This window comes from Daucus carota, chromosome 9, assembly GCF_001625215.2.
Source record: "Daucus carota subsp. sativus chromosome 9, DH1 v3.0, whole genome shotgun sequence".
Taxonomy (NCBI): Eukaryota; Viridiplantae; Streptophyta; class Magnoliopsida; order Apiales; family Apiaceae; genus Daucus; species Daucus carota.
In genome coordinates this window covers 23157943-23169753 of record NC_030389.2, presented here as the reverse complement: position 1 = coordinate 23169753, position 11811 = coordinate 23157943, and the positions used below count along the sequence as shown (strand labels likewise).

The 11811-nt window shown below is 30.2% G+C and overlaps 1 protein-coding gene across 1 annotated transcript; it reads right to left on the bottom strand.

Moving 5' to 3' along the window:
- Window positions 1–321: 321 nt before the first annotated feature.
- Window positions 322–5313, bottom strand: LOC108198074 (PHD finger protein ALFIN-LIKE 6). The gene is made up of 6 exons (XM_017365855.2): window positions 5191–5313; window positions 4962–5072; window positions 4813–4845; window positions 1908–2136; window positions 946–1171; window positions 322–830 (listed from the first exon to the last, which is right to left on the bottom strand). The coding sequence occupies exons 2-6, from the start codon at window positions 5059–5061 to the stop codon at window positions 549–551; spliced, it is 870 nt and encodes a 289-aa protein (XP_017221344.2). The 5' UTR covers window positions 5062–5072; window positions 5191–5313; the 3' UTR covers window positions 322–548.
- Window positions 5314–11811: the final 6498 nt, after the last annotated feature.

Genomic DNA, 11811 nt, shown 5'->3' with positions numbered 1-11811 from the left:
GCGAATAAATCCTGCATCATGAACGTGGGGGTCAGATTTGAAAAACTTAAAATATCAGCTGAATTCAAGATGCAGTATATAAATCCTGCATAATAGAAATTAGGAGTCTTAAAATCTCCCAACAAGATTTTTCTCAACCATACCTTGGGAAATACAGAAAAGTGTTCTAATCAGATATTCATCTTTATGAACATCTCAGAAACTATATTCATCAGAACGATCACTAAACGACACTAAATAAATAGCATCTCAATGGTTATAAATCCAAGAAACCAAGTAAAGAACAGACTAAGAAACCAAATAAAGAACAGACTGGTAAGGTGTATAACTATATGTCATATGTTCCTCTATTTTTTACTCAATTTATCAACATAATAGTTTTGCTGAATCCAGCTTTTCACACCACTCAAAAATGAGCCAACATTCCAAATTTTCTTAAAACACAACAAAATGTATCAAAAAGATGTATTGCCTAATCTGATCTTCTATGCCTGAAAAACTAAAATTTTAGTCTGATATGCACTGCAGACACCAAGCCCATTGTCTATCTAATATACTCTAGCTCTTCTGATACTACAACCAGGGCACTTGTAATGCCCAATCTGCTTAGCCTTTGCACGAGTAATTTTGACACATTCTCCATGAAACCATTTCTCACACACATCACAGAAAATCCAGAATCCTTCAGCATCATCCTGTTCTCCACAGGCACCACATTTTGATGTGTCCAGTTCATCAGCTAACTCTTCCTCATCACTATCAACATCAGCTTTGGGTGGAGGGGACATCTTTACTCGCTTTGGCTGCAGCCCAAAGGACTGAGTCTGTGCCTGTCAATAGAGAAAACAAGAGTATAAATGTTGAAAAATGTGATAAAGAAACAAGTAAATATATCCTAAACATAAAAATAGCAGGAAGACAAAAGAATAGAGTTGAGATTTCTACCATCTTTCCACTTGGTTTGCTTTTGATATCACTGTTTGATATATAAACCATCTTGCCACTTATGTTTGTTTTCTCATTGCTTTGATTGGCAGCCAGTTGTTCAGGCTGCTTTGCGGTAAAAGCTTCTTTTACATTGCTTGGATCAGTAGACAATTGCTCTGAAAAATTCCCGATAACAACTTCAAAGACATTTGGTAGCCCATTTATCTTCTCAAAGAGTCTCATCCTGTAAATTGCAATGACAATTAGATAATAACCAATATAAAAACTTTCAGACTACAAAATTATATCCGATTTGTAGTACTTATTTGGACTCTCCGTAAATTTTTGTACCTGAAGGTTCGCACGATTATGGTACAATGGAATGTATAGAAGATGTGAGAGGATACCAATGAAAATTGGGAAATTTGCTCAAGGCTATTTATGGGTGCATATCTTTATCCATACATGTCTTAACATTATAAAACATGTTAAGGAACCAGTAAACTCCCTTTCGCAAGGCCACAAATCCGGGCTCAAGTATATACTACATTGACAGAATGCAAATATGTGTGATACTACAAAAGATCTTACAACTAAACTATAACATCATTTGGATAGCTAAACTGCAGACGAACACACATTTATAGCCATAAATTGGAAATACGTAGAAATCTCTAAGATTCAGTACTAATGTTTGACATAGGGAGAGCAACATTTCTGCAAAATGGTATGCATAACATCAAATACATATCAATCGAAATGAGCTATCACACATGCTGTAACTCAGAGCAAAGCTTATATCTACATTTTACATTTTATTTATTTATTTTTTGCAGGGTGTGTGTGTGTGAGGGGTTTATATTGGTAATACCAAAATCTGAATAGCGATTGAAAGAACACTACATAAGCCAAACAATAGAAAATTCGACATAGTGATGTACTAATAATTTCCAAATATTAATAAATTAAAATTATATTACCTGTCATTCTTGTCAAAGCTGAAACGAGCACCCAAATACATTGCAGTAGAAATCAACCATGCATCACTATGTATTGCCACAAGTGATAGCCAGTTACTTTGACACATCCCTTCTTTTGAAAAGTTTATACCTACTACAGGTTCGGGATATTCGGGGGGCACCTCATCAACAGGCAACTTAACTTCCCATGACCCATCCGGGTATCCATATAGACTTAGGTTTTCCTTCCCTGCAAACATATATTCGTAAGTTTAGTAACAACAAAGACTTCAAATTTAAAGAAGCTACAGAATTTAGATTAGAAGAACTTATAGGACAGTAAGCGATAACGAAATCGTAGTAGTAACAGAGCAAACTTCTTGACTGTATAGTCAGCAATCAAACCCCAACTAAATGAGCAATTCAGTGATTAAAAGTTAAGCATTCATACATTCACATAACCTTCTCGACCAATCAAATTAGCTTTCTAGAGTTCTTGAGAAGACATTAGAATTACAGCGAAGACATAAACCTTGTGGGATAACAGTAGTGATACTACAAATTCAAACACACAATACCTATACCTCAGATGAACCTAATAACTTCAATAAGACCTAGTTGAAAGAAATAGTACTATAACAAGAATCATTTTTAAAATAAGCTAAAAACAATAAGAGGAAACACATGAATTGTCTTTTAGCACGGATCTGTGATCCTATGATTCGATCGCTATACTGAACAGAAATGGTAACTGCATACAATTAAACAAGAACAACTGAAACAGACATATTACCGTATCAAATGCTGTAAAGTTTTAAAACACAATAATGACAATGTTCCAGAATCCATTTAGGAAGAGCCATGGAATTTTTGAATTGCTAGTCTCCATAAACTAGTTGCGTAAGACGCATATACATCAATAGCAAAAACTGTATATTACTCTGTTTAGCGTTGCAGAACTGAATATAATAAATCACATATCAGCAGACATGATTATAACAGCATATTAGCATGGCTATAACAAATGACTGATAAGACTTTTAAATTGGATTGCGGTGTTCATCTATATATCTTAAGTATGTAAGTTAGACATATACCCTGTGTTTGGTTGGAATGAATGATAAGTTGGCAAAAGGGCATGAAAAAAAAATGTGATTTACATTCAAAGCTGTAAAAAGAGGATACAAGGGATAAATGTAAAAAAAAAAAAAAAACCCTCAAGAAAGTGCAAATTTAGCATGATAAATTTGTGAAGAACATGAGTAGGTAAGAGGATGAACATTTAACCATAAATTGGTTATATTGTACTTTAGTTTGAATTGAACAAAGAAGACCTTCTGATTAATAGAAGGTTTATAACATTTACAATCCCTGCACATTCTTTCCAATCAAATAGAACAATGGAGGGATAGATGCACATCCAAACATAAGACTGATTTAGAAGTATTACCAACAAGGAAATCACAATTTAGTTTTAGATTTCGAGTAAAAGTATAAGAGTCAGTAAGAAGAAACAATACTTCTTGAATTGTCAACCATTAATTTTATAAGCAAATGAATCATTTACCTTCCATAAAAAACAGAATTGCAAGTTATAGAACTTAATAACACAGTAAACCACTCAAAAAAAAATCATCATTCCAGAATAGGTATTAAAATAATAATGAGACACATAAAATATATAGGGATCTTGCTATAGTTGATTCAAAAATACTCAAAGCTAATCATTTAAGTGGATACTCAGCCGAAAGAATTTTTTTTAAGTTCAATGCTATTTACTACATACTGATTTAGTTTATGCATTTTTCAGTAATTAATTAACATTTAACCATTTCTTTTAATTATTTTGACTTCTCTAACAAACATTCGATTTTATCCCAACAAACAGGGAAAAATTATAGTCCAGCCATGGGCTCAATATTCAGCATCCAGGGCTTAATGAAATTTGCCATAAAGTAATTATTGGGCTGGTTACGAGTTTGTGACACAGCCTGCTCCCCTGTAACCCCAAACATTATCTCTGGTGTCACCAACCGCTCTTGTATTAAATATTAACCCCAAATTCTTCCATGTCCTCCAAACATCAGTGCTCGAAATATTTAGCCTATGCAATAATCATGACCACACCGACACAAACAAAGTCCACTTTCCGCCATTAAAATCCATCCTCCTAGAACGTCATCACTACGCCAAGGTCACATAAGTTATCGAGGTAAGAGAATTAAGTTATGACCATAATATTTATACTCCTAGAACGTCATCGTGATGACCCCACTGCAAATTAGAAATAAAACTTTTCCAGAAATAAGAAATAAACCTTTCCAGAAATATCCTCTCTCCATCTTGCCGGCACATAACTACTTATAAATCCGCATCGCTATACTTAACGGTCACATAAATGAGAAGAATGTAATAAATATAAAATAAGCAAGACTAAGAAACCCTTTTTAAGAAAAAAGAGAATAGAAACCGAATATAGAGTTTAAAGGAACAAGATAAAAACAAGAACTAGAGGTCCTGTTTACGAATCCCACCAAATAAAAATCAAGATCAAAACATTCAACCAGGCTCACAATTCTTGAAAAAAGTCATGCACATACATATACAAAGAAACAGTTACTAGACTAAGAAACCAAAAAGTACTGATAGAGATAAGAGAAGACATATCTGATACTTTTTCTCCATCTCACTTACCAGGCCGTCTAATCCCAAAATCGAACATTTATATAAATAAGAACAATGAATTAACAGTAATACAAGCAACACCAAAGAAAACATTCTGAAGAAAGAAAAGAGAATGCTAACATAACCAAGAAATTCACAGATAAAAATGAAGAACAAACATTCTTGAAAAGCCATGCATATCATCAGCACACATACATACACACAAAAAAGTTGCTAAACCAAGAATCGAAAAATTACACACCAGGGTCACAATCCTCGTAAAACTTGTCGAAATCTGCAAAACCCCACATCAAAAACACACAATTAAGCAAATCCCACATCACAAATCACTCAAATCTCACCAAAATTCACATTTCTACACAAAAAAATAAAAAAATAAAAATAAATTACCAGTAGTCATAGCCTTAATCAAGCCTTTCCTCCTTCCTCGAAAATCTTTAAAAACATCATTCACCGACATCTTGATTGAGGCATCTTCTCCAGCGTCCATTTCTTCAAATCCTACATCTCCACACAAAATGATCAAAACACCTATACATTACTTCATAAACATGTGAATATGTGTGTGAAGCAACATATATCATATATTAGTTGAGCTGAAATGCTGAATTACACTTACAAAGGGGTTAAAGAGAGCTCAAAGCTTGTTTTTCTCCGGCACTGTGTTATAATACGAGGGTGCTGATATGTATGCAATGTATGTGTAATTGTGTATTGAGTATATATAAGGGATGGAAATGGAGGGGCAGATGTTATGGCCATGGGTTCCGGGTAGTTTGGTAATTTTGCTGTTAAAGGCATTTATTTTTCCATACTAAGGTGTAATGCCACAATCGATTTTATACACGACACGGAAATAAAATTAATATCGAATACGTATAATATATTATATACTTCATTTTACTTAAATTGATAGTTTATTCGTATTACATATTTGATATAGTCGTGTATATTAAATTTTACTAAAATAGTTTATAATGCGATTTCGTTATTTTAATATTACAGATCAAAATTTAAATTTTTATTTCTTCTACTAAATCTACAATATTTTTATAAATGATCAAATTGACGTAAATATGATCATATAACGCAGGAATCAATGGAGAAAACAAATCCTTGTAAAAGATTAATATAAATAAAATTTATGATAATTAATGATTTAAATGACGTTCCCTGTGACAATGTAATCATTATTAATTTTATATGTTTATTATAATAACATGTGTAATCTTTCAATTTTTATGCAAAAATTGAAGGCTGACAAAGAATATTTAGTGTAATGTGCTTCATTCGAAAATGAAAAACATGACATTGATAAAGATATGTTCTACCAATTTAGTGATGATAAATAACAAGAGGTGATAAGAGTGCTTTTCTCGCGGGAAATTAGCTATCCAGTATATTCAGCGACATCAGTTCCAACGGCTTTATATTCATAATTAGTTGAACTAATGGCAACAATTCGTTGTTTTTAATGTTCAACTGATGAGTGAGCTGTCAATAAATAAACAAATGTTACATAGGCTCAAGAAGAAGTTTAGTCATCCAGATTATAAGAATACCAATCCATTCAGATTGATAGAAATCATGTATAGATGGATTATAAATTCTTTTGTGTTGAATTTCGTAACAGACGATATGGGTAAGAATGTACATTTCAAAAATATAATGAACTTGGATTGGTTTAAGACAAAAGCTTGGTTGATAAAGCAGGAGTTTAAATTAATTAATTATAAAATAGGCAGATGGACTACTTTGTTGTGGTTTCAGCAGTGATCCCCTTGGACTGTTAGCCAAGAAAGACCAAGTTTGTGGATAGTCCACTTTAAGTCTTCAAAAGCTAAAAGACATGCATAAGAATTATCTAAAATTTCACTTAAAAATCTTGACACACCAACACTTTTGAATAAGGATTAAACATGAACTTAAACCTATATTATCTCTAAGATCTAAAACACCTATATAGAGTCTAACTCCTCATTTTTAAAATTATATTTTTGGGGTTTGATTCTTTACAACCATAGAGATACATCGGCATCTCGTGAGTACCGATCTAATTTTCAACACTCTTTGATGTTTGACGCACCTTAATTAATCTTCAATGGAGAATAAGACCTAGTTTTTAATCCATAACAACGAGAAATACATTTGAGCTACCTAATAAATGTATGGACGTGTAAATGAGAATTATTTAAGAGAACCAATAATATCTCCGAGTTGAGCTACAATCTATTTTGTATGTGTCATTATAAAGTTCAGGGCATTTTATTAGACATGGTTATGTGCACAAGGTCAACATCAAGCATGCGTTATTTTGAAAGAATATCAGTGGTGTATTTATATTGTGAGAGGAATAGTCCTTGAAAGGTAGGATTAGCTTCGACACCAAGAAAATAATATAAGGGACGATCTTTGAGTGAGAATATTGCAGGAGAATGTTGATAAATTTATGGATTGCTGTCAGTGATAAGAATGTCATCTACATAGGCTAAAAGATTAATAATAGTAGAATTGTGACTAATGATAAACACAAAGCTATTAATATTTGAATCGATAATTTAGAAAAGAAAGGTATGTAATTTGTGATGCCAGACTCGCAGTGTTTTACGTAGATCATGAATGGATTTACCGATCTTGCAAAATTATTTGGGTATATTAAATATTGGAAAGGAGGGGGCTGCACCATAAACACATTGTTCGATAAATTATCATGCAAAAATACGTAGTTCATGTCAAGTTGTCAAAAGTCTAATAAAGATAGAAAACCATGATGAGAACAATACGGATAGTGGTTGACTTAATGAAAAGACTACATGTGTCAGTAATATTAACGTAGGGTCATTGATCAATGACAATGTTGTCGTGTGCCTATAACATAATAAATATGTAACGAGACCTTTTAACTACGTAGTAGCTAAAATTAATTAGCGTCGTGCTCAGAGAGAATTACGTAGTAGTTACTTCTTATTCTTGACTTAATTCAACCAAACAAGTAACATAATAGAAGATTTGAGGTTATTAAATTAAATTTATACTAATATAAATAACGCTTATGAAATAATTAATTAATAAATATTTATAATCAAGTATCCTACTAGTATGAAATAGTTCAATTATGACTTACGATCCCAATTAATCGGATATTACCTATGAGGAAATATACGCCCCATAGAATATCAATAACCTCTTCCAAATATTAATGACTTCTCTAAAGTACAATAAAGCCTATTTTCATGGAATCATGCAGTTTAAAGACATTAAGCATGACATCTTTATTTCTGAACAATTTGTTCTACCTATTTCTATGGAGGAGCTTATGTCTTTATTGGATAACCACAACCCTCTAAGTTCAACTTAGATCTATAATAAAATATATTATATCCCCAACTTAGAATTTACAATATAGCCCAAACATGTGCACCAATTAAATAAATCTGAACTTCCTGCTAATTAGTCTTTAAATTAAGTTTTATTCAGTCCTTTGAATGTTTGGAAACTCTTTGCTTCCTACAATAACATATTAAGATCTTATTAATAAAAATCTAATTCAATACAAATTTTAATAAATATGACAAATAGAATCATTTAAAACTGTATAAAATACTTAATCACTGAAATCATTTGACCTCAAATTTGATCTTGTAACGTGATATGGAGCTATGTGTACTTGTACCTGATATCTAATAGGGGTGTGGGAATAGGAAAAAAAAACAAGAGTCTTAAGAAATTGCAGATCCGGTAAGGAATGAGGCGGATGTTTGTTGTGTGTAGAGTGTATACAAGGAGCATGGGATGGAGGTGAAGAATTATTATGCAATAAATGTTTATTTAAAATTAATATAAGCAAAAGTAGTAATGAATATAGATGTTCATATTATATACTTATATATAATAAGCGTAAAGAGGATATTTTGGTTGCATGGTCTTAGTATTACAAAAAGATATTCTAGGGAAAATACAAGCGTCATATTAAAAAGAAATTCTTCATTCTTATAAGCTAAGTGATTTTTGCTTCCATGTTTATGATTTTTTTTCTTAGTCCAAAACAAATTTTAGCTACTAAGTTTATTTTAGAATCATAGAAATCCCGTTGTTAAGAAATTACTTCTACATAATATTTTCTTAAACAATATACTAAACAAAAATAATACTACACACAATATTAAAATTAATAAACTAAATTTAGTTCCAACATAATAAATAGTTAATAGAACAAAATTATTGTCATAAAAAAAATTCAAAAACAACATGTTGAAAAAGAAGTAGACAATTACATTACAATATATACGTAACATCACCTAATTATTTTCATCAAATGTTTGAAAGAGAATATATCAAAATAAAAAATTATATTATAAACTCTCAACTTTAAAAAAATAAATCACATTACATATCATAATTCTAATATAAGATACATTCATATATATATATATATATATATATATATATATATAATCTAATAATCTAATAGAATTTGACATCACATATACAAATACATATCAACAACAAAATAAATAAGGAAAGACGTGAAAAATACCGTAACATCGGCTGCTAATAGAAATTAATATTCTATTAATTATTTTTTTTTTCTAATAGGTTTAACTTACAAAAAAATATATTTAATATTTTATTAAAAATTATAGTTTATTTTTTATATTTTTTTATAAAAAAAGTCTTTTAATTTTAATATGATTTTTAAATATATATAGTAAGTAGATTTATTGATATATGTGGACTAAATACCTTAAATAAGTAATGAAACATGTTTTCATTGACCATCCATCACCAATAGATCAAACATTTTCATGTTTTAATATGTATATATATATATATATAGGCCAACATTCCAGAGAGGGACTCCTTATATGGAGTTACATAGTGCGCCACTATAAATCATCAATTTTATTATAAATTCTGTTATAGAATACATATAAAACGTGATTCTAATATAAAATATTATAAAATATATCTATTTTTAAGTAATTTAACACTTAAAATTTGATGGAAAAAGTATATTTTCGAAACTGATTCTACAATAGAATAATTCTGGATGATTATTATTCTGTTATAGAATCATGTTGAGATATTGCATAATTTTAGATAATCTCCAGAATAAAAAAATTGTATAACTTCGTTTTCAGTTTAATAATCAAAATTTGTAATTATATTTCATAAAACATATAATAGAATATATATTATGTATATATTTATAATGGTGTGCTACGTAACTCCATATAAGAGGGTATGCTATGGAGTGCTACCCTATATATATATATATATAGTATATATATATGGGAACAGGTCCACAGCCACCAGTGGATAAAGACCGGTTTCCAGCCATCAAATCATAACCACTCGTTGCTGTGATCCTACGGTTGAAAAAGAGACTCCCCGCAATGAAACATTGCAACCCCGCAATGAAACATTGCGGGTATACTTGTCCCCGCAATGAATCATTGCTGGGATACAAGTCCCCGCAATGTTTCATTGCTGGGAGTCTCCTTTTTTTTCTTGGACCCTTTTACCCCTCCTTTCACATATCATATGCCTTGTAGAGTTTATTTAACATTTTAAATTATATTAAAAATATTGTTAATATTAGAAGTAATGAGAAAATTTTAATTTTTCTTAGTACAATATATGAATAATTTTCTATCTAATTTCTATATATTTTTATCTTATTAAATATTTTATGTCTTTTTGCTATACGAATAATTTTACTTATTTGAACACTACTGCTTGTTTCTTAAATATATCGAACATATGTTTGAACTACATAGTTCACATGCTCTTTTAAGGTTGATTTACTTTTTGCAGCTAAAGTTGAATTATTTTATTACAAATTATTCATTTTTTCCAATTCTCTTTTGTACTGGTAGTGTTTTCAAATATACTCGAAAATATTAAAATCAAAGATGAATATCGAAATTATGAATTAACATCACTTAAATTGGTCGAATATTATTAAGAACATATAAGAAGAGTTTTTTTGACAAATTATTAACTTTTTCCAGTTCTCGTATGTAAAAGTAGTGTTCTGAATATATATTCGAACAAATGCAAATCAATAATACTCAAACAAAAACAAATCAAAGAAAAATATCTAAATTATTAATAAATGTTACTTAAATTAGTGAAATATTAGTAAGAACACATATATTAATATTTTTTAGCTAAAGTAGTATAAATTCTTACAATTTATTGAACTTTTTAAAATATTTTAAACAAAACAAGTAATATTTTCATCCCCGCAATGTTTCATTGTGGGGATAGTTTACATAATTTTCATCCCCACAATGATTCATTGCGGGGTGTTAAATTTGATTAACAAGGTGGTTGGATGAGGTGGATAGTTTTTGTTGAAAAAGATACCCGCCATGAGTCATTGTGGGTATGTTTTTTCTAAAATAGACCCCGCATTTATTCATTGCGGGGTGTTTTTTTTTTTTAAAGATACCCGCAATGATTCATTGCGAGGTTTATTTTTTTTACTCCAAAACAACCAAATAAAGATTCGAACCTTGTACCTTGCGTTTTCAAGACAAGTAAAGAAACCAATTTGACAATGGATGTTTCACTGATAGTTGTCCACTAGGATTGGGATATATAACTTTTGAAATAAAATTCAATAATAAATAAATTCAATAAATATATTGAATTTGATAATGTAACTTAATTATTAATTTAATTTAATTAATAATTTAATTAAATTATTTTTATATTCAGGCGTTTTAATTAATTTTATACTCTATAAAAATCAATTTTATATTAAAATAATTTAATTTAATTAATAATAAATAATAAAATGACATGGGTGAGGTAGATAGAGTAATTTTGTTGTTACGGGTAGGTAAAAACATTAATTACGCTCCCTGCAATAGTTCATTGCGGGTATTAAAAGTACCCAGCAATGTTTCATTGTGGGGTGTATTAGTACCCGCAATGTTTCATTGCGGGGAGTATTAGTACCCGCAATGTTTCATTGCGGGGACCGTAATTAATGTTTTTTACCTACCAGTTACAACAAAATTACTCTATCTCCTTCACCCATTTCATTCTTTGATTTTGAACGTTTTGAAGATAAAAAAAGGTACTTCTCCTTAACTTATGGCATATTTATTTGATAATGATTCTAGTTCTTCTAGTGATCATGATAATTTCGATTATGCTTCTGTTGCAAATCCTTTTATGCGTAGGAGAAAAGCTAATGTTGTAAATGAGGTAATTTATGTTGAAGAAG

Bases quoted from the DNA above. Each gene is read 5' to 3' on its own strand.
- LOC108198074 (XM_017365855.2), bottom strand. From the start codon at position 5,061: ATGGACGCTGGAGAAGATGCCTCAATCAAGATGTCGGTGAATGATGTT. The intron at 2,137-4,812 runs GTGTGTAATTTT...ATATGTTTGCAG, and splicing joins TTACGAGGATTGTGACCCTG to GGAAGGAAAACCTAAGTCTA. The intron at 1,172-1,907 runs GTAATATAATTT...TGCAATTTACAG, and splicing joins AGCTTTGACAAGAATGACAG to GATGAGACTCTTTGAGAAGA.